This window comes from Gobio gobio (genome assembly GCF_949357685.1).
Source record: "Gobio gobio genome assembly, chromosome: 3".
NCBI lineage: Eukaryota > Metazoa > Chordata > Actinopteri > Cypriniformes > Gobionidae > Gobio > Gobio gobio.
Window position 1 is genome coordinate 54,598,868 of NC_137099.1, and position 23,416 is coordinate 54,622,283.

General features: G+C 42.5%; 1 protein-coding gene across 1 annotated transcript in view; it reads left to right on the plus strand.

Moving 5' to 3' along the window:
• Window positions 1-22,513, plus strand: part of LOC307123925 (beta-galactosidase-like) — a 34,124-nt gene extending 11,611 nt beyond the window's left edge. Inside the window, exons 4-16 of the mRNA XM_079812786.1 lie at window positions 9,557-9,617; window positions 9,722-9,816; window positions 10,350-10,530; window positions 14,700-14,758; window positions 14,903-15,024; window positions 15,095-15,135; window positions 15,224-15,336; window positions 15,444-15,518; window positions 17,841-17,930; window positions 18,081-18,194; window positions 21,190-21,321; window positions 21,443-21,697; window positions 21,780-22,513. Coding sequence (XP_079668912.1) covers window positions 9,557-9,617; window positions 9,722-9,816; window positions 10,350-10,530; window positions 14,700-14,758; window positions 14,903-15,024; window positions 15,095-15,135; window positions 15,224-15,336; window positions 15,444-15,518; window positions 17,841-17,930; window positions 18,081-18,194; window positions 21,190-21,321; window positions 21,443-21,697; window positions 21,780-22,034 — 1,593 coding nt within the window. The 3' untranslated portion in view covers window positions 22,035-22,513. The remainder of the gene's footprint in view (window positions 1-9,556; window positions 9,618-9,721; window positions 9,817-10,349; window positions 10,531-14,699; window positions 14,759-14,902; window positions 15,025-15,094; window positions 15,136-15,223; window positions 15,337-15,443; window positions 15,519-17,840; window positions 17,931-18,080; window positions 18,195-21,189; window positions 21,322-21,442; window positions 21,698-21,779) is intronic.
• The last annotated feature ends 903 nt before the right edge of the window (window positions 22,514-23,416 follow it).

Sequence of the window (23,416 nt, forward strand, 5' to 3'; positions counted from 1 at the left end):
GAGAGATACAGTTGAAATCCTCTTTTATCCTTTTCCCTGATGTCACCAAATTCAAATATGTCTCTTTTAAAACTGACCAATCAGACCAAACCACAAGACGTTTGAAAGTAACCAATCAGACAAAACTTCCCCATTGTACCAAAGGTGTGAAAACCTTTTTGCCATCCAGCCATTCTTTTGTTCTTCTAACTCCAACTGGCCCTTCTGATGGCGTTAAGGAGGAAGGGGTTGAGTCAATTTCAAATATCTTGATCACGACGATGGCTGCTAACAGCAAAGCAGACGATTTTGTTCTATTTCAAATATCTTTGATTATTTTCCACCTTACAGTTCCCCGTTTGGCACCATTGGCCACAATCATTGAGTCCAAAGGTGGCATTGTCCACAAAGATATGCTTTCTGTTGTGTGTAGATGTTATTCTTCAGACTTCTCGTCCAGACTTGTTGCAAAAGCAGCTGATCAGTTTTCAGTCTTTGTTGTCCTTGTAGCCCTGCATGAGAACTTCATCATTGATATGCAAAACGTCCATTGAATACTTCACACCTCAAGAGCAGTCACTCTTTTTGAGGCAGGACACAGGAGCGAACTTTTGCTGCAGGTATTCTGTGATTAAAAGATCATTTAGCACAACAAAGAACAAAAGCATACATGGCATTTTTCATTGGTCAGAAGTCTGATGTGGTCATATCAAAATAGTCTCTGGCAATAAGCCCTTAAATCGATATACTTAATGAAGTGGTCAAGGTTTGAGAATAAAAGAAGATTCCACAAGCTCGTACATTGTTTCTGGGAACATTGAAATAAAAATGCATTATAACAAAATGCAAAAATGAAAAAAACAAAATGTGTGTGAGTGTGATTGTGTGTGTGATTGTGAGTGTGATTGTGAGTGTGATTGTGTGTGTGATTGTGTGTGTAGCTATCTGGATCTGTTAGTGTGAAAAGATGAGCAATAGATCTTTAGTGAAGTAACACTTTTAGACTCTATGCCATCTTTGTCGTTTATGATGTGTAGTGTTCATCCTGAATAGATTTGGTCAATTCCAGGTGATGTTGTCGTGAGTGTAGGATGTGTTCTGTGTTAATGTTTTGGAGATGGGTGGAATATAATCAATATCAATCTGTGTTGCATAATTTAATTCCAGTTTTTACACTGGGAGGTCATGTAGACATATTGTGAGGTGTGATTGACCCCATCAAATATATATAAATATATTCGCACCCATCTCTCACATTTCAAGTTTTGAGATGCAGGGGGGAGGAGGGCCTTTTGGCCGTCCGTCCTCCAAGGAATTGCAATTGTCATCCTGAGATAGAAACAAATTTAAAGAGAAACAAATTTAGAGAGAAACACAGTTAATTGCTGCTGTTGTTTCTGTGTATTAACACTTAAGGCTGTTCTGGCAGTCGAGCCTTCACAATCTGAGACTTCATTACAGTCATTTTGAGTGAAGGTTGAATTGGTTTTCTATTATCTGTGCCACATTTAACAGCACAACTCCCCTCCTTTTTGGCACTGGGAATTGAACCAATGACAAGTATTAGAACTTGCTCAAATTAGAAATTGCAAAGGTCAGAGTTATTGGGTCCTGTTGTGATGAAGACATTTTCATGGTTAATGCGATTGTAATTCACACTGTAGCCAGATGGCAATTCTATGCTCCTGTTTATGGTTTACTACAGCTATATAGGAAATAGCAGAGCTATAGGAGACAAACAAATTCAACATCGACACATGTAACTTAAAATTGCTGTACAATTCCATTATTAAAGTTATTCCAATTTACACAAGATACATGGCTTAGAATGCGCAGCATCTACGGCCTTTATCCTAAGTGTTTCATCACTTACAGTAAAGCAATCATGTGTTTTAAAGAATAAACTTGACTAGTCTATGTGTGTCTTGTAGCACAAACAACTATAATGTGTAATCAATGCGCACAATGTGTTATACAATTACAAATTTGAAAATACAAACAGGATTCTTGCAATCTGGATGTTTTACTATTAAACTCCTTGCTAAGAGGCTGCTAGCCCGCTCGCAAGTGAAGTTAATAGCTGAAGGCCTTGCATGAACACTGCAGTTAGCTCACTGAGAGTTTTACCTGCAAATGAGCGCTGTTCTTTGCCCTTAGAAAGTAATATCCTATTTTTCTGAAAATAAGGCGGAGGTCGACCTCTACCCAGCGACCAGTATTTTCCCTCGGCATGACCGATTTTCTGACAGGATCTGCAAAACCTGTTCTCTTTGCCATTGGGTTGTCTGCTATGTTCTCCTGGAGTTTTAGTATATTCATGACTCTCGGATGCTTGCAAATCATCCTGCATCCCGTTAAGAGCTGAAATAGGCACACTTTTTTGTGAATTTTCTGAACTAAACGCTTCAGATTCATTAGAGCAAGTCATCTCATCTACGAAGTGAACATGCTTTTTAATCCCATTGCTGTTAAGCATTATGGGAGTCATGCACTTTTCAGCATTTAGCTTATGTAACGCGGTTCGATGTTCTCGTGGGCAGGAAGGAAGAAGGCGGGGTCGGCGTGACTGGGACTTGCGACTTTATTCAGCAAAAGCTTCTCAGATACAAACATACACACTGTGCCCTCCAAACGAAATTGTTCTCCTCTTTTCCACCTCGCCAACGATAACTTCTACTTCACATTGAGTGAAGTTACGTTTTTTTAATTTCCTCTCTGTGTTTGCCATGATTTCGCAAATTATGAATATTAACTTGTGGGCGTTTCACAGACTATTTATGGGCAACTATGGGCGTGACATGAAGCCGCAAAAGCTGCGCTACATTTAGAATTGATTGTGATTTATTAAGGGAAAACTGCGAAGGATGTGCGTGCGCACGGTTTTATAAATCAGAATATTTCTGTGCGTACGCACGTCCTATGTTTCATCCGTACGTCACATCTGACGCAAATCCTACGCAAAGTTTTATAAATGAGGCCCCAGGTCTCCAAGTTTGGCTATTAACTTGGTTGGGATGACAGTGTTGAATGCTGAGCTGAAGTCAACAAACAGCATGCGTGCGTAAGTGTTTTTATTGTCCAGGTGAGTGAGCACAGAGTGCAGTGCCATGGAAACGGCATCCTCTGTGCTCCTATTGCTGCGGTAGGCAAACTGGTGTGAGTCCAATGTGGATGGTAGAGAGTCTTTTAGGTGTTCCAGGACCAGCCGCTCAAAGCACTTCATGACGATGGGTGTGAGTGCTACAGGGCGGTAGTCATTAGGGCACCTCGGGTTTGAGTGTTTTGGCACTGGCACAATGGAAGTGCGTTTAAAGCATGAAGGTACAGCTGCTTGGGCAAGAGACAGGTTGAAAATGTCTGTAAAAACCTCAGCGAGCTGCTCCGCACATGCCCTGAGAACACGACCAGGGATGTTGTCTGGTCCGGCAGCCTTGTGCGCGCAGATCCGGCTCAGTGACTTCCAGACATCTGTGGTGGAGAGTGTGATTGGTGGGTCAGCTGAGGGTTTGAGCTTGGTGGCAGTTTCTCTGTTGTCTCTTTCAAAGCGAGCAGAAAAGGGATTTAGCTCGTTCAGGAAGTTGACATCAGTGGCTGCGGGGGTGGAGTGGGGGGGTTTGTAGTCACTGATGACCTGAATGCCCTGCTACATGCGTCGAGGGTCCGAGTTGGAAAAGTGACCCTCTATCTTTAGCTTGTAGCAGTGCTTGGCCTTTTTGATCCCCCTCTTCAGGTTTGCTCTGGACGTACTGTAGGCTTGTGCATCTCCTGATCTGAAGGCAGTATTGCGTGACTTCAGCAGGAGTCGCACTTCCCTGTTCATCCATGGCTTCTGATTTGGGCATGTGGTGATCTGTTTCTGGGTTGTAACACTGTCAATGGTGGTATTGATATGATCCAATACAGAGGAGGTGTAGAAGTCAATGTCTGTGTGAGCGCCACTGGTGGCTTGAGAAGCAAACAGCAAACCTTTCCTGGAGTGTGGAATCAACCCCCGCAGGCCACACCTTGATGGTCTTCACTGATGGCTTCACACGGTTGATGTGGGGTGCATATTTGGGGATGAGGAACAAAGAAAGGTGATCTGACTGTCCCAGGTGGGGGAGGGGTGTCGCAACGTAAGCGCCAGCCATGTTTGTGTAAACATGGTCTAAGGTTTTGTTTCCTCTGGTGTGGCAGGAAACATGCTGGTGAAACTTGGGTAGCACTGACTTTAAGTTTGAATGATTAAAGTCACCTGCAACAATAAAAAGAGCTTCCGGTTGATCAGTCTGTTGTTTACCGATGGCTGCATGAAGTTCTTTCATAGCAAGCTTGGCATCAGCATACGGGGGAATATAGGCTGCAGTTATAATGGTGGAAGTGAACTCCCGCGGTAGATAAAACGGTCTACATTTAACCATGAGAAACTCAAGGTTAGCTGAACAATGACTCCCAACAATAGCAGAGTTTGTGCACCAGTCTTTGTTAATGTAAATGCACAATCCACCACCTCTGGTCTTACCGGAGCCATCTAATGTTCTATCCGCCCGGAGCGTGTGGCATCCCGCTAGCTCAATAGCGGTGTCCGGTATTCTGCCGTTTAGCCAGGTTTCCGTGAAGATTACGACGTTACAGTTCAAAAGTTTCTTGCTGTGTGTGATGCTGAGTCGAATCTCCTCCATTTTGTTCACTAGCGACCGTACATTGGCAAGGAAAATACTGGGTAGAGAGAGCCGATGTGGGGTTAGCCTTAGCTTTAGCCTTAGCTTAGCTCTCAGTCCTCCGCGTTTCCCCCGCCTTTGTTTACGATCTCGGTGCCGCCTGCGAGCACTTCTGCCCGGCCGGGTAGAGTGCATAGCCTCGGGTGTCCTAGCGATCTTAGGAAGGAGTCGAAGATTGTCCATAAAACTGTCGGAAATTCGCAAACCAATATCCAAAATCTCACCACGGGTGTACGATGTTAAGGCACAACTATTCTGAACGAACAGACCCGAGATGAGCAGGAAAAATACCGCAAAATTGCAGAATCTGGAGAGACCCAGAGCCTTGCGAACTACTCGCGCCGCCATCTTGGGTTTGAATTAATTTTAATTACAGATTACTTCAGAAAGGATCAAAAATGTAACAATTTATTAACAATCAAGTAGATGTAAAATGTCAATTACATCATAGACATAAATCTCTTTTAAAAGGAAACACAAATTTTAGTTATGGTTACACTTGAAATAGTTTCAAATAGATGTAAACATAAACCCTTAATTATGCTCAGTAGGCCTCTGCCTAGAATGTTACCTGTGAGAGAGAATGAGATGGCGCCGCCGTGTTCGGTCGCCGTTCAGGTCGCTCCGCTAAGACTTTGCTTTTATTTATTATTCTACTCTCTTTTACTCTCTATTTTTTCCAACGGATCATCTGCTTTGATCTGTTACGACAGCAAAACACTTCTGGAATTTGGTTACCGCTACACTGACCTGTTTCAGGACACTTTCTCCAATCTTCCATCTGAGATTCGCCGGGACACCGAGTTGAACAATGGCCACTCGAGTCGACGGCGAAGATTCAAAAAACACCGCGGGAAACGCGCTGGGATCCGCAACAGACTGAGAAAAAGAGCATTCAGTCCTCCTCTCCCGAGCATTTTGCTCGCAAATGTCCAATCCTTGGAGAATAAGATGGACGATCTTAGAGCCAGGATAAGTTTTCAACGGGACATGAGAGACTGCAACATCTATTGTCTGTCCGAAACATGGCTCACGCCAGCGGTCCCGGATACAGCCGTGACGCCGTCCGAGAACTTCTCTGTTTTTCGGATGGACAGAACAGCCGAGACCGGGAAATCTAAAGGCGGTGGAGTGTGTTTCATGATAAACAAGAAATGGTGCGATCCTAGGAACATCTCCATTCTTTCGCGATCCTGCTCGCCTCACTTGGAACATTTAACTATCATTTGCCGGCCTTTCTACCTGCCGAGGGAGTTTTCCTCGGTCATCGCCACTGCCGTTTATATTCCACCACAGGCAGACACGGGGCTGGCTTTATCTGCCCTCCATGATGTGACCAGCGGCTTCATAAACAAACACCCCGACGCTGCTTTCATCGTCGCGGGTGATTTTAACAAAGCAAACCTAAAGAAAGTATTGCCAAACTTTCACCAGCATGTCTCCTGTCCCACACGAGGAGCAAACACACTGGATCATTGCTACTCTCCGTTTAAGAACGCCTACAAAGCTCGGTCACAGCCAGCTTTTGGCAAATCGGACCATGCCGCCATTTTCCTCACACCGGAATATAAACAAAGGCTCGTTCAAGAGCCCCCGGTGAGGAGGGAAGTCAAACGCTGGTCATCCCATTCAGAGATCACGCTACAGGCAGCTCTTGATGACGTCGACTGGGACATGTTCCGCGCGAGTTCTGAAGACGTCAGCGAGTTCACAGAAGTGGCGCTCTGCTTTATCAACACACTGACAGAGCAAGCCACACAAACAATAACTATAACGTCCTTCCCTAATCAGAAACCGTGGGTGGACAGTTCAATTCGCACTGCAGTAAACTCGCGCACTACCGCTTACAATGCCGGTCTCCTAACGGGGGATATGAGGGAGTACAAAGCTTCATGTTACGCCCTCCGGCGCGCCGTTAAAGCCGCAAAACTCCGCTATAAAGACAGAGTGGAATCTCATTTCCAACTCAACGACTCCCGGCGGATGTGGCAGGGACTGAGGACCATCTGTGCTTTTGGAACTAAATCCTCTGCAGAGGTGAGAGCTGATCCGTTGCTGGTGAACGAGTTAAACTCTTTCTACGCTCGCTTTGATGGTAATCGCGGCAGCGCGACTCCGGCGAGTGACGCGTCAGAGAGAGTCCCTCAGAGCAGCAACGGTCACGTGATCTCTGTCTCGGGGGACGAGGTTCGGAGGGCACTCAAACGTGTGGATGTCAGGAAAGCTGCTGGGCCGGATGGTATTTCAGGTCGTGTTCTGCGGTCCTGTGCTGATCAGCTCGCAGGGCTCTTTACATCCATATTTAACGAGTCCCTTGCTACATCTGTTGTCCCCACCTCCTTCAAACGATCCTCCATCATCCCTGTACCTAAGATCAGTAAACCCTCTTGCCTAAATGACTATCGTCCAGTGGCTCTCACATCTTTAGTCATGAAGGTCTTTGAGAGACTCATTAAAAACAACATTTGCTCCTCCATTCCTGACACTTTGGACCCTCTTCAGTTTGCCTATCGTCCCAATAGATCGACTGAAGATGCCATTTCTCACGTCCTTCACTCCTGCCTCACTCACATCGACAGCAAAAGTGGGAACTATGTCAGGCTGCTATTTATTGACTATAGCTCAGCCTTTAACACCATAGTTCCCATTAAGCTAACACACAAACTCCTGGATCTAGGCCTGAATTCTTCTCTCTGCCTCTGGATTGAAGATTTCCTCACTGGCAGACCCCAGGCGGTGAGAGTAGGCCAGTTCACCTCCACCTCCATCACCCTGAGTGTTGGAGCTCCACAGGGCTGTGTGCTGAGTCCCCTGCTCTACTCTCTCTACACCCATGACTGTTTGTCCACACACAGCTCCACCTCGATCATCAAGTTTGCTGATGATACTGTTGTCCTGGGTCTCATCTCCAACAACAATGAGACGGCATACTTGGACGAAGTGGAGCAACTGACATCATGGTGCCAGGACAACTGTCTCTCTCTGAATGTTAACAAGACCAAAGAACTGATTGTGGACTTCAGGAAGAGACAGCATCAGTCATACTCCCCTCTCATGATCAGCGGGACACCGGTAGAGAGAGTGAGCAGCTTCAAATACCTGGGTGTGAACATCTCCGAGGATCTGACCTGGACTACACACATCCAGACACAGGTGAAAAAAGCCAGGCAAAGACTGTACCACCTGCGCCAGCTGAGGAAATTCAGGGTTTCACCAGCCATCCTGAAAACTTTCTATCGAGGGGCGATAGAAAGTGTCCTGACTCAGTGCATCACAGCGTGGTACGGGAACAGCACCAGTCACGATTGCAAAGCCCTGCAAAGAGTGGTGCGCTTATCCGAGCGCATCTCAGGCTCAGCTCTCCCGCCTCTGCAGGACATCTACACCAAACGCTGCAGAGGTAGAGCTACCAAAATCATCAGAGACATAAATCACCCTGCAAACTCTCACTTCACCCTGCTGCCATCTGGTAAGCGCTTCCGTAGCCTGATGGCAAAGACTGAAAGACTCAGGAGGAGTTTCTTCCCCCAGGCCATCAGACTCCTGAACTCAGTCACGTGACTTCACTTCACCCCGCACACGCATAAACATCCAGTTTAAACATTAACATTCACATACTGCCATTGCACTGCACTTTACGTTCCTATTGTTACTGTGTAACAACCTGTAATAAACCTGTTTGCACATCATACTCCTGTTTGCACATTATACTCCGATTTGCAATTATACCTATTGCATGCACATCATACTCTCTATATATAAATATATATATATATTTTATGTTAACCACTTATTTTTAAGTCTACAGTTTATCTCACTTATCTTATCCACTTACTTTATATTTTATATTTTTATTTTATTTTTTTTATTTTTATCTTATTTCCTATTTTTATCTTACTTGATTTATTTATAACTCTACTTATGTTAATACTTTTTATTCTAATTTTATTCTATTTCTATTTTAATTTCCCTTGTGTTCTTGTAACTGTTATTTGCACTGTCCATGGAGCGGACCTGTTTACATTTCACTGCCAGTTGTATATTGTGTATATAACTGTGTATGTGACAAATAAAACTCTTGAATCTCTTGAATCTTGAATCTTGAATCTTGAAAATGGATAGAGAGAGAGAGAGAGAGAGAGAGAGAGAGAGAGAGAAAGAGAGCAGCTCTCTCTAGAGAAAGCCAGAGAGTCCAAAGAGAGCGAGCTACAGTTGAAATCCTCTTTTATCCTTTTCCCTGATGTCACCAAATTCAAATATGTCTCTTTTAAAACGGACCAATCAGACCAAACCATAAGACGTTTGAAAGTAACCAATCAGACCAAACCACAAGACGTTTGAAAGTAACCAATCAGACAAAACTTCCCCCATTGTACCAAAGGTGTGAAAACCTTTTTGCCATCCAGCCATTCTTTTGTTCTTCTAACTCCAACTGGCCCTTCTGATGGCGTTAAGGAGGAAGGGGTTGAGTCAATTTCAAATATCTTGATCACGACGATGGCTGCTAACAGCAAAGCAGATGATTTTGTTCTATTTCAAATATCTTTGATTATTTTCCACCTTACAAGCTCGTTTGAGTCGGATAAATGTTCTATCCGATACGAAAACGTGCACATAAACTACGATGGAAATGCATAAAGTCTGTTTACTTCGAACCAGAAGACGCTCCCACTTTTGACGCAAGGCTTCATGGGGCGTTGGAAACTTGTGGATAAAATCAGTAATTACTAAATATAGTATTTATTTTATTTTATTTAATAATACATTTGTTTTAATGTATTATACTGTACAGTTGTGTATAGTGAAAATAATTTTAAAAGAATCAGAATATGTGATGGTATATAAATGTTCAAAAGGCTCAATGTTTCTTGTTTTAGGGGGGTTTGCCTGCCTGGCTGTTGAAAAAGAAAGCCATTGTGCTGCGATCATCTGATCCAGGTAATAACATTAGTTATTGATTTACCTTAGACTGGAAAAGATTCAGTTGAATGAGTGAAATGTGTATCTTGTAAGCTCCAGTGGAGTTCTTTATGTTGCTCTAGATTACCTTGCAGCAGTGGATAAGTGGATGGGGCAGGTGTTGCCCATTATAAAACGTAACCTGTACCAGAACGGCGGACCAGTCATTACTGTGCAAGTAAGACAGTTATATAACAATCACGCAGGTAAAAATTTGCAGGAAAAAATATAAAAATAATATATATATATATATATATATATATATATATATATATATATATATATATATATATATATATATATATATATATATATTATATATTATATATTTATATATTTATATATTTATTTCAGCCTGCCTTAATGCTAAACTCATGGCACTGAACACTGAAATATCCGGTTGAACAAGTATTTTCCCTCAATCATATTTCAGTTCTTTTCCAACTTATGTTACCAGTTCATAAAATGTCTGCTTATGATCTGATTGGTGTAACTGATGAAAAGTGGGACAATTATTTAGGATTTTAAACATAAAAATCATGTATACCATACATAGATGACACTATGTATAAAATGTTATAAATTATTTATGTTTGTTTGTATATTTTCACCCTTTTAAGGACAAACAAGTATGTAAATATGTGTTATATGTATAAACATTTAATTTTGAATGACATCTTACATTTATGAATTTATTGCTTTCATACGCAGGTAGAGAATGAATACGGCAGTTACTTTGCCTGTGATTTTAATTACATGCGGCATCTCAGCCAGCTGTTCCGGTCTCATCTGGGAGATGAGGCGGTCCTCTTCACCACTGATGGAGCAGGCGTGGGTTATCTCAAGTGCGGATCCCTCCAGGGCATCTATGCCACTGTTGACTTCGGCCCAGGTCTGCACAGCCTATATATCACCTTTATGTGATGCCGCATATGCATATATGTGTTATATACAGGGCTTGACATTAACACCTGCCATTTCAGCAGAGTGTATTTCAGCAGTGGTGTGTAACGTAGTCACTCCTACTATGAGGGCTAATTTTATAGGCCTATAAAATACATACATTTTTCAATTGTAGTCTTTTAAAAAATATAATAACAAACTAAGTGCAATGTAGTGTTGTCCAAAAGATCTATTTTTCAATACATATCAAAAATCAGAAATACCTGAAACACTTTCAATACTAATTTTCCGCAGAATAGATACACAATACCAGCTGCTCTCTCTCTCTCTCTCTCTCTCTCTCTCTCTCTCTCTCTCTCTCTCTCTCTCTCTCTCTCATCTCTCTGACAGCGAGTTACACACAAACCCGCCTCCACTCACTCACTCACTCGTTTCATTTGCTCCGGATGAATAATGTTGGTGTTACAGGGCTTGAATTTTGGCTTGGGATTGAGCGTATTGTGCATAACTTTACTCATTCCTGATTTTGTGCTCACACCCAAAGTTTGCGCATTTAAATCCACCTCTCAGTACTAAATTGAGTTCTTTTTCGCTGCTTAAACAGTCAAATAAACACAGAATAATGCCGGTCTTGGCGAGTATTCACGTAAACACAGTCAGTTATGTTTAAAGTGAACATAAACAGTTGAGAAAGAAAACACGTGTAGAAACAGTATAATGGATCCGTGCGTCAGTTAATTAATCAATGTATAGAGTAACGTTACAAAATAATTTTCCACCCAATCAAATGAATGTAATATAATAAAACAACACTGCGTTACCCCACATACGCATGCGTGGAAGAAGAGGAAGAGGACGTATGCGGCATAATAAAAGCTCTCGAGCCGTGTGTCGCGCTCGTCTCTCATTAGCAATCGCTTCAGCAGCCTCGTTCAGCTCCCACAGCTCTCGCTCCTGCTCTGCTTCATACTACAGTAATGTTAATAATCTCATCCATGAACATGATTTCTGCCCGAGTTCCATCCCGATTCTTTTCACCGGCTGTAGAGGTGAAGACGACAACTCCAATGAATCTGTAGGCTACACAATCATGGGGAAGACTGCTGACTTTACAGTTGTCCAAAAGACGACCATTGACACCTTGCACAAGGAGGGCAAGACACAAAAGGTCATTGCAAAATAGGCTGGCTGTTCACAGAGCTCTGTGTCCAAGCTCATCAATAGAGAGGCGGAGGGAAGGAAAAGATGTGGTAGAAAAAAGTGTACAAGCAATAGGGATAACCGCACCCTGGAGAGGATTGTGAAATAAAACTAGGGATGCTCCGATCAGCATTTTTGGGGCCGATCACCGATCACCAAGATCATGATCTGCCGATTGCCGATCACTGCCGATCACAGAATGGCAGGGGAATGGGAATCTTTTATCTATAATCTTGCAGAGTTTGCACCATTTGTAGAAATGAAACTAACTCTAAGTTAAGGAGAACCACCAAGTGTTTATTTTAGAAAATGAGATAACTTAAGGCTACTGTAGGCCATCTTTCCCAAATAAATGTATATAATAAATGTATATAATTATCTCACCTAAATATTTGATCATGCAGTGCATTTTTGTTTTTAAAAACAATTTTTCAGGTAGGTCTAACATTAGTATTGATGTAAATACTAAAGACATTTAATAAGAAATCAAATGTAAATTAATATTGGTCTTCCCTGAATAAATTAAATTAGATTAATCCTTACACTTAAGGTTGCAAAAGTTAGTCATTCAGGAGCAGTGAGTGTCATAAAGGCTAATCAAACAACACAAGACAAAGAGAAAATCAGAGACAGCAGCAGTTTATTCGATGCCTGTCACTTTAAGAGTGAACACGGATAGGTTACATGCAGTTGCACAAACGTTCACTCGCGAGTCACGACGGGGTTTACGTGCATACTCGTCAAGACGGTCATTTAGTACATACATTTGTGTGTATCTGACCATTTCAGCGCAATTTGTACTCGCAAGCTTTTTGTGAGATGGCGTGTGTGTGTGTGTGTGCGCGCGCGTGCACGGTCTGGAGAGCGCGCGAGTGCGGAGCGGTTTGAACACTGGCAAGACTTAAAAATAAATGCAAATGGTAAACTTTAGTGACGATGCGACACTGCCTCGATTGTGCAAATCCTGAAGTGGCAAATCCTGTGTCAACTGTGCAGCTCAATTTTAGTGCAGATGCGATGATGTGAAGCCATTTGAGCATTTTGAAAGGGAGAGAGAGAGCGCGCGCACGCGGGGATTCACTCGCGCTGTTTAACTTGCGTCTCACAGAAAGTTTTCAAATGATAAGTTATTTAATATAGAAATATGAAATGTACCTCACCTTCAGCATTCTAATTATTTTACCCGCGCTGGAAAGAGAATGAGACGGTGTCGCTGCGTATCATGCCCTCGCTCTCACGGCAGGTGCGGTTTTATGTGTCGTCAGCATGCGATCGGTTCATGAGATCTGCCTTTTTGGAGACCGCCGATCAATCATCCCAAAGCGATTATCGACCGATCAATCGGAGCACCCCTAAATAAAACCCATTCAAAAATGTGGGGAAGATTCACAAAGAGTGGACTGCAGCTGGAGTCAGTGCTTCAAGAACCACTACGCACAGATGTATGCAAGACATGGGTTTCAGCTGTCGCATTACTTGTGTCAAGCCACTCTTGAACAACAGACAGCGTCAGAAGCGTCTCGCCTGTGCTAAAGACAAAAAGGACTGGACTGCTGCTGAGTGGTCCAAAGTTATGTTCTCTGATGAAAGTACATTTTGCATTTGCTTTGGAAATCAGGGTCCCAGAGACTGGAGGAAGAGAGGAGAGGTTGCTTGAGGTCCAGTGTAAAGTTTCCACAGTCAGTGATGGTTTGGGGTGCCATGTCATCTGCTGGTGTTGGTCCACTGTGTTTTCTGAGGTCCAAGGTCAACGCAGCCGTATACCTGGAAGTTTTAGAGCACTTCATGCTTCCTGCTGCTGACCAACTTAATGGAGATGCAGATTTCATTTTCCAACAGGACTTGGCACCTGCACACAGTGCCAAAGCAACCAGTATCTGGTTTAAGGACCATGGTATCCCTGTTCTTAATTGGCCAGCAAACTCGCCTAACCTTAACCTCATAGAAAATTGGGTATTGTGAAGAGGAAGATGCGATATGCCAGACCCAACAATGCAGAAGAACTGAAGGCCACTATCAGAGCAACCTGGGCTCTCATAGCACCTGAGCAGTGCCACAGAGACTGATCGACTCCATGCCACGCCGCATTGCTGCAGTAAATCACCCTTCACGCAAGTTTGATTGATAGGCGATCTGACCAATCACATTGCTGAATTTGCCGTTTTGTCCGACAAAGCAGTCAGGAGAGTTAGTAGATTAACGTCGGTGGACTTGAACTTGGAAAAACGGTGTGTACTGACGTCTTTCCGCGGTTGAAACAACATTTCTTTTAGTGTTCATTCATGTTGATTTCATGCTTATCAATGAACTAGAAGGAAGAGATAATCGGTTCACGAGCAGCTTTAACTGAGGCGCTACAGCGATCACGACACATTAAAGAGCCATAAAACGCTATTTATTTATTTCTTTACATTTCAAAGTTGAGACTTTGTTTCATATCAAAAGTAACTTGCTCTGTCCAGTCTGTCTGCGTGTTGTCAGTGTCTTCTTTGCTCCGCAATGTATTTTCTCTGCGTGAGAACGTGTGTGTGTGTGGTGTGAGAGCGCCATGGCTTGTCGGACATAGCAACAGTAACTAAAGGGGGCGGGTCTTTGCGAACAGTCAATTCAGGCAAAAGGAGCCCCAACTAAGTATTGAGTGCTGTACATGCTCATACTTTTCATGTTCATACTTTTCAGTTGGAATAACATAGTTTCAGTTTTTCTTTTTGTATTGGTCTGTAATATGTAAGTAATATTCTAATTTTCTGAGATACTGAATTTGGGATTTTCCTTATTTGTCAGTTATAATCATCAAAATTAAAAGAAATAAACATTTGAAATATATCAGTCTGTGTGTAATGAATGAATATAATATACAAGTTTAAATTTTTGAATGGAATTAGTGAAATAAATCAACCTTTTGATGATATTCTAATTATATGACCAGCACCTGTATGTATATGTATTTTTGTGCAGGTTCAAATGTAACTGCTGCGTTTGAAGCACAGAGACATGCAGAACCACGTGGACCCTTGGTACGAATCAGTAATTTTTCCTATCGGCAGTTATGAATATAAAGACACTGGATGGCAAAGCTACACTGAACTACATTATGTGTCACAATTCTAACATGTAGAAATGTGTTCTGGAGAATGGAACTGAAGCCAGTTTTTTTGCAGGTGAACTCTGAGCTCTACGCAGGCTGGTTGGACCACTGGGGCGAGAAACACTCTGTCGTGCACACAGCCGCTATCGTCAAGACCCTCAATGAAATACTGGAAATAGGAGCCAATGTCAACATGTGAGTTGAAAGAAATGCAATGATTTATTTTATTTTAGAATTTATTACTATTTTTGTTATTGCTTTCAAGATATATGTTCATCGGTGGAACTAACTTCGGTTTTTGGAATGGTAAGTCATGGACATTTTTACATCAACCAGCTAAGAATGTTACATTGCGTCTCGTTTCATGTTTTTCTCTGATTTCATCACATTATAGGCGCCAACTCTCCTTATGCTCCTCAGCCAACCAGCTACGACTATGACGCCCCACTTACAGAAGCTGGAGACCTCACAGAGAAGTATTTCGCCATAAGAGAAGTCATCAAAATGGTAAAGATATAGCTATTTCTCTAAATAATTAGGATTTTCAAAGGAGAAATGCAATGGCCAGTAATCATGCAAATCGATCTGATTGGGGTTTTATTTTTTGGATACAGTATAAAGATATACCAGAAGGACTTCTGCCTCCATCAACACCTAAATTTGCGTATGGACAAGTGCAAATGAAGAAGGTAAATAATTTTTAGCCTACTGTTGTAATATGATTTATATTTCGAATTTGTTTTATTTAAAGAGGACTTATTATGCCCTTTAACAAAGTCTTGATTTTGTTTTTGGGCTCTATTAGAATAGGTTTTCATGCTTGAATGTTAAAAAAAAACGTATTATTTTGCCCATATTCTCAATTGTTGCAGCTCCTCTCATCTCAGTCTGTCTGTAACACTCTGTTTAGTTCCTGTCTCTATGAAGCCCCTCCTTCTGAAAAGCACAATGTGCTCTGATTGGTCGGCTGGACCAGTGTGTTGTGATTGGTCAACAATTTGGAGCGTGTTTGGGAAATGTCCCGCCCCTTACCATAACTGCAAGTTTAACACACTACTAACTCAACCCAACCAGGTCTCGCCCCTTTTTTGTTTAAATGAGGAATATTTTGACGTGTTCTTTTCCGGCGGCGTTTCAGGGAGTTCAGAAACAGTTGGCACTGATATAGAGAATAACTCCTGACTTTGTGCTTTGTAACTTCACAAACCTTTTAAAACGTATAGTTTTTAATCGTACTTTTAAACTTCGGGTTTCGGGTAGTAACCCGAGAACAAAAAGAACTACAAAATTCGACTGCTTTACGGCATATACATCACTTCCACCACCACCCCCACTTCCTTAAATTCGGACGTGCGAGCCCGAGCCCAACTATCGTTTGTTTGCCGGATGTTATAGTCATGGCCGAAGCAGCACAGAAAAATAAGAAAGCAAAGGTTTTGTCGGAGGAAAGCAAAAAGAGGAAACGAGAAAGTGATCGGATTAAAGGCAGGACGAGGATCAACATTGGGCCAGCGTTTGCTCGTTGGCGTGAGCTGAAGGAGGAGGGGCTACGTTCTTGCAAGTAAATACATAAGACGTACAAAATCATATTTTAGGATACCTAACATGTCTGTGATATTTGTTTATTTGTCTTGCCTCAAGCTATAATGCAAATCGATTTTTCAAATTTGCAGATTCATCTATGGTAGCTTGATATTATAATATTGACAATGTATGGTTATTACCTTCCACTCAAACATTGGATTGAAGTATCATATAGATTCCGTGAAACGGGAACCAATAGACTAGGCTACTATAATGACGCTGGCTTGTAAACGTGAGCATCGCGATCATTCGGCGTTTGAAAAAAATAAAACCCATGAAATTATATTCATATGACATGCTGAAACATATGCCACTGTACCTGGGATGAAGACATTTCACACGCGACGCAAGCAGAAGACAGGTGAACTCCGGCAGTGTTCAGGGCTATCATAGTTGTCATGTCAACAAATGCACGTGCGATGCATCCCCTGATGTAAGATGACAAGTTTACGACAGTAGTAGAGGACAATACTGTTTCCCAACTGTAGGGGGACCCCGAGAGCAAAACCTACCTAGTGCTGCTTTAAAGGGTTACTTCAGCGATTTAGCATTAAGCTTTGTGTCAGTAGAAACCTGGTAGTATATTCTAATTATCGTACTTTCCCCCCTCATGTCCCCCTGAGATGAGAGAATTATGCATTTTATTTCTGGAAAAAAATCCTCTGATGCGCAAATCTCGTCATTTTGCGTCATCGGAGCATTTTTTGGCCAGAGGCTAGAGAGTACAGCCAGTAGATGGAGCTGTTCCGCATGTTTTCAACCCGCCCATAGGGGAGGGATCTCACTCACAGAATGTAAATTCTGGAGCAAAGTGAGTGTTTAAACTTTTCAATGAATTTCTATGAAAGTTAAGCTTCCATAGGCATGATCTGATAACGTGCCAGACTGGACACACACCATGAATGACTGCAGCGCTTACCTCAGCTCCGCTCAGCTCTTCTCTCGTGATGAATGAAATCTGACTCCTTCTGCGTTTGTGTCGTGACTTTCGTTCGGCTCGCTCACTCACACTTTATTGAAAAGACACGTTCAGTTTTTTATTGTAGTGTCTGTTCTCTAACTGAACAAAATGATTGTATTACTATGAAGATCAAAATAACGGTGGGGGGCGGTGTCATGGTGGGCAAGTGATAACCAGTAGCCGTGGCTTTGGGAGTGGCTTCGTAGGGCAGCGAAGCAAGTGCATTCTGGGAGTTGTTGTCTTTCATCCACATGAGACAAAAATACATTTTCTGTCTTTTCTCGGTCTAGAAGGCACCAAATTCAAAAATAATTTCACATTTCTACTACATAAATGACCCAGTATAAATACACATTCATCTTCCCAGCGCTGAAGTGCCCCTTTAATGTATTGTGCCTATTATAGCACTTCAGTTTTGAAGTGAATTATGACCAATGAAGTATGGATGATCTCTTTGTCCTTGCAGCTCAAGACCGTGTCGGAGTCTTTGGATGTGTTATCTTTCTCTGGCCCTGTAAAAACTCTTTACCCACCAACATTTACTGAAATGAATCAGGTATGCCCGCATCTCTTCTTGGCTATTCAGTGAATGTTTAGTTCTGTTCAGTAATGTTAGTTATTTAAATGTTCCCTCTGCTTTGTCTCAGTCAGTGTTCATGCAAATGCTTTTTATGAACTGTATTGCTTTGTCTTATTATCTCGTTAGGCATTTGGCTTCATGCTATATCAAACTGTGTTACCTGTGAACTGTTTGAAGCCCACCCCGCTGTCGTCCCCTCTAAATGGAGTCCATGATCGGGCGTATATATCCATTGATGGCGTAAGCAGCACTGTTTTACTCTGTTATATGTCTGAGTTACTCATAATCATATTAGCTGTGATGGTGAAAAGGCTCTTAAGATAAGATAAAGTTTGTGCACAAATTTATATCTAATTGGAAGTGTTTGCATAACACAACACCAAGTTTGGGGTCAGTTAGCCTTTTTTTAAAGAAATTAATACTTTTATTAAGCGAGGTCACATTAAATTGATCAAAAGTGACAGTAAATACATGTACTATAATGTTACAAAAGATTTGTATTTCAAATAAATGCCGTTCTTTTGAATTCATCAAAGAATCCTGAAACAAATGCATTACTGTTTCCGCAAGGATATGAAACAACACAACTGTTTCAAGCATTGATAATGATCATAAATGTTTCTTGAGCATCAAATCATCATATTAGAGTGATTTCTGAAGGATCGTGATGCTTAAGACAAAAATTCAGCTTTGATCACAGAAATGAATTACATTTTACAATATATTCACATTTCGTTCCGCTTTATCAGGGAACAGGGTTACAGTCAAGTAACCCCAAGTGTTCCCTTTCAAAAGCTACACTCAATGCTGCATAAGCTTATGCAAATGGGAACGAGAATACCCACGCCGCCGTGCTTGATGGTGCCTGGACCCCTTACGGTTGTGTAGGTGTGCACAAGAACGCAAGAAGCCTCAGGTATTAGCCTGTGATGTTGACTCAAGGACATGAGAGCCCAGAGTGGCATGAGCATCCAAGCTATACAATCTTATGAATGTGTGCGGAGAGGACCAACCTGCCGCATCACAAACACTTTGTAAGGGAGCACCCCTTGCTAATGCAGTAGAAGAGGCGACTCCCCTGGTGGAGTGAGCCCTTAACCCTATTGGCGAATCTTGACCGCGTGCCTCATAGGCAAGAGCAATAGCATCCCTGACCCAATATGACTTTGTTTGGTGGCGGCAGAACCTCTGTTACGGCCCCCATGGCAAACAAACAGTTGCTCTGACTTACGCCACTGGCTAGTGCGGTGGACGTAGGCCTGAAGAGCACGGACTGGACACAGTCTATGAAGTCTCTCCTGATCCGGCGTTGTGAACAGCAGAGGGCAGAAGGTTTCAAGAGTGACAGGATGTACAGTCGAGAAAGGAACCTTAGGCAGGTAGTCAGGGTGGGGATGCAAAATCACTTTCACCAAGCCTGGGGCAAAGTCTAAGCAGGATGGCGATATTGACAGAGACTGCATGTCCCAATTCTTTTCAGAGAAGTTATAGCCATAAGAAAAGCCATCTTTAGAGTCAGAAGTTTGTCAGACGCTGATTCTAGAGGTTCAAAGGGGGTCTCAACCAGACCCTCGAGGACTAAAGCTAAGTCCCATGAAGGGATCTTGGTTTTTACGGGTGGCCTCAACCGCCTAGCCCCACGAATGAAGCGAGCGAGCAGAGGATGCCTCCTGAGCGGCACCCCTTCCACCAAGGCATGGCAAGCCGAAAGAGCAGCCACATAAACCCTGAGAGTGGAGGGGCAGGTGCCTGATGACAACTTTTCCTGCAGAAAATCCAGAACTGAAGCAACCTGGCAGTTGACTGAATCTACATTATGTGTCGCACACCACCTTTCAAAGACACCCCATTTATTGGCATAAACTTTCCGGTGGGTGACCGAGAGAAGTAAAGGGGACATTGCGCTGTCTGATAAGAGGCAAAAAGGTCCACTTCCGCTCTGTAAAATCTGGTCCAGATATGCTTGACTACTTCTGGGTGGAGTTTCCATTCCCCCGCATGTAATCTCTGTCTGGACAGTAAATCTGCTCCCACATTCAACTGCCCCGGAATGTACATTGCTCTGAGTGACAGGAACTTGTCCTGGGCCCAGAGAAAAATCTGTCTTGCTATCTTGTTTAGATTGCATGAGGGCAGACCTCCCCGGTGATTTATGTATGAGACTGCCGCTGTGTTGTCAACCCGCACTAGGACATGACAGCCCCTCAAATGGGGGAGAAAGTATTTCAGGGCCAGAAATACAGCCATCAGCTCGAGGCAATTGATGTGCCAAACGCGCTGATGAACCTCCCATTCCCCTTGAGCTAGACGACCACTTAAGACCACACCCCAGCCCGTCAGGGAAGCGTCCGTCGTTAGCAGTTTGCGATGACAAGGTACGCCTAGAGTGGGACCCAAGGTAAGAAACCGGGGTCTGAGCCACATAGTTAGTGTACGAAGCCCGTGGCGCGTCATTTTAATTAGCCTCTGGGGGTTGGCCCTTGGATGAAACCCTCTGGCTCTGAGCCACAACTGGAACGGTCTCATGTGGGGCGGCAGTGGCTCAGTGGTTCATGTAGGTTGTCTACAAACCGGAAGGTTGGTGGTTCGATCCCCGGTTCCACCTGACCAAGTGTCGAGGTGTCCATGAGCAAGACACCTAACCCCAGCTGCTCCCGACGAGCTGGATGGCGCCTTGCATGGCTGACACCGCCGTCGGTGTATGAATGAGTGTATGAATGGGTGAATGTGAGGCAAATGTAAAGCGCTTTGGATGGCCGTAGGTCTGTTAAAAGCGCTATATAAATGCAGTCCATTTACCATTTACCATTTACCATGTGCAACAGCCCCATAGGGATCACCGTGGATGCCGAAGCCATGAAACCTAACAATCTTTGACACCGATGAATAGTGAGATTTGAATATGAATAGTGCGCCCATGACGTCACCGGCCGAGGCTATAAATACCTCTGGGTCAATTTCATTGACGTGTTTTCACACCATTTTCACAGCTGGTTATGTCAAAGACATTTCCCATTCGCATAAGCCTATGCAGCATTGAGTGTAGCGTTTGAAAGGGAACAGCTATTTCAAAATGTCACAATATTACAGTATTTTTGATCAAATAAATGCAGCTTTGGTGAGCAGAAGAGACTACTTTCAAAAACATTTAAAAATCTTACCGACCCCAAACTTTTGAACGGTAGTGTAATTGTTTAATTTCATTCCGTGCTTCTTAAATCATTTCATTTTTTAGATTTCTGCTGGTATTTTGGAGAGGAACAAGGCCATCACCATCAATATAACAGGAAAAGCTGGCAGCCGTGTGGACATCCTGGTGGAGAACATGGGCAGAATCAACTACGGCAGAGAAATTAATGACTTCAAGGCAACCAAAACTAATTCTTTTGCAAAGTCCCAAAGCCTGTTCTAACTTGAGTTGTTTTATCTTTTCTAACTAAACCGAATTACAGTTTTCCTGTAGCTGACAATCTCTCTGTGTTCCTCAGGGTCTGGTGTTTAATCTGACTCTGGGCGCTGATGTTCTGGGTAACTGGACGGTGTACTCTCTGAGTATAGATGAAGCCGTGCGTGATGGGCTGTTGTCGGCATCGAGCGAATCTGTCTCCATCTCTTCGACCTCCACCACCAAACCTCCTCCTGCTCTTTCACCTCCAACCTTCTATGCTGGCAGCTTCCACATCCCTGACGGCATTCCTGACCTCCCTCAGGACACATATATCCAGTTTCCCAACTGGAGGAAGGTAGGTTGGTCATAATGAGATCCATTTACGGATGTGAAGAGATTAGCTCCGGTGAAAACATAAAATGCTTTTTTTATTCCAGGGTCAAGTGTGGATTAACGGTTTTAATGTGGGCCGCTACTGGCCTTCCCGCGGGCCACAGGTGACCCTCTTTGTCCCAGCCAACCTGCTCAGCACCTCCGTCCAAAACAACATAACCGTTCTGGAGCTGGAGGCGGCACCGTGCTCATCAGGTTCCTGCGTGGTGGAGTTCACTGATACTCCGGTCATAAACGCCACTGTGAAGACAACCAGCCAGCACACGAGACGGCTGTTCGAAAAACAAGACCTCTTATGATTTTACAGACCATCACGGGTAGAAGAATCTTAAAATGATTGATTTGTGTTACACATTTTACTGATCTGAAGGGATCTGAAAGGATATGACATGCATCAGCACTATATACATGATCACTGTGAATGTACATTAATATTTAGCTAATTCTCAGGTGTCAATGCTGTTCAATGTGCTCATGGAATGAACTGTGTGATTTTAATTTGAGTGCACTGGATCCTCTCAAGGTGATGTTAACATTTTTTCTTACTGTGGATTCTTGCACTTTTGATTATTTTAAATAATACTAGAAATCTTAGTTTTTATTTGGACAGGCATTTAGTTTAGTCAAGTCTGACTTGAAAAAAAAAATTGCATGATTGATTTTATTTTTGCACCAAATGTTGATTTATTCTTTGTGTATCACTGTGAAACAACATTGAAACCATACAGAAATCCATGATTTTGTATAAATTAAACTGCACTATTTTATTCACACAGTCTTTATCTGTTATATTGTGTGTGTGTGTGTGTGTGTGTGTGTGTGTGTGTGTGTGTGTGTGTGTGTGTGTGTGTGTGTGTGTGTGTGTGTGTGTGTGTGTGTGTGTGTGTGTGTGTGTGTGTGTGTGTGTGTGTGTGTGTGTGTGTGTGTGTGTGTGTGTGTGTGTGTGTGTGTGTGTGTGTGTGTGTGTTATTTTCACACTTGATTTGTTTCAAGGTTCTTGAAGCGGGATGGTTTACTGGGGTTTTGTTTTATATGTGAACTGTGATTCAGCGAAAGGCAAACTTTTTACTTTTACTTTTCAAAAGACTATCAGCAGATGAACAATGTGTGTTGCTCTTGGAGTCCTGAAACAGATGCAGGTCACCTCGAAAAAGAACTCAGGATTTATTTATTTGTGTATGTATAATATATATTTAACTAAATTCTTTCAGCTTTAACATTTTTTACAAATCTAAACATTTTTAATTAAGAAATTTAGAATAATTTGCTGCTTTTACATTCAATAACACAGCCTTACTATGATTGACAGGTGTTTCAATACAATAGTTGCACAATATAATGCTGTCAAATTTAAGGAGCGAGTTTGGTGTTGAGAAAAAAATCTGTTTATTGATAACATTTAAAATCTTTTAATTTATTACTTGTGAGGGGATGTTTGGGGAAACCTGTTTGAAAATGGTGATTCGTTTTGCAATTTAGCAAGTCAGCAACAATCTAACTGATGCTGATAACTTATGAGTTTGAGTCATTTGTTTGTGAATCAGACTACACTTGTTACCGGTGTTTGTCTGTGTGCACAACACAACAGAGACTGTTTAATTCTGTTCATTATATTTGTATCATTTTGCAGTGCGAGTCTGTCTCTCACATCATATTCAGTTCAGAATGCAAACAAGTATTT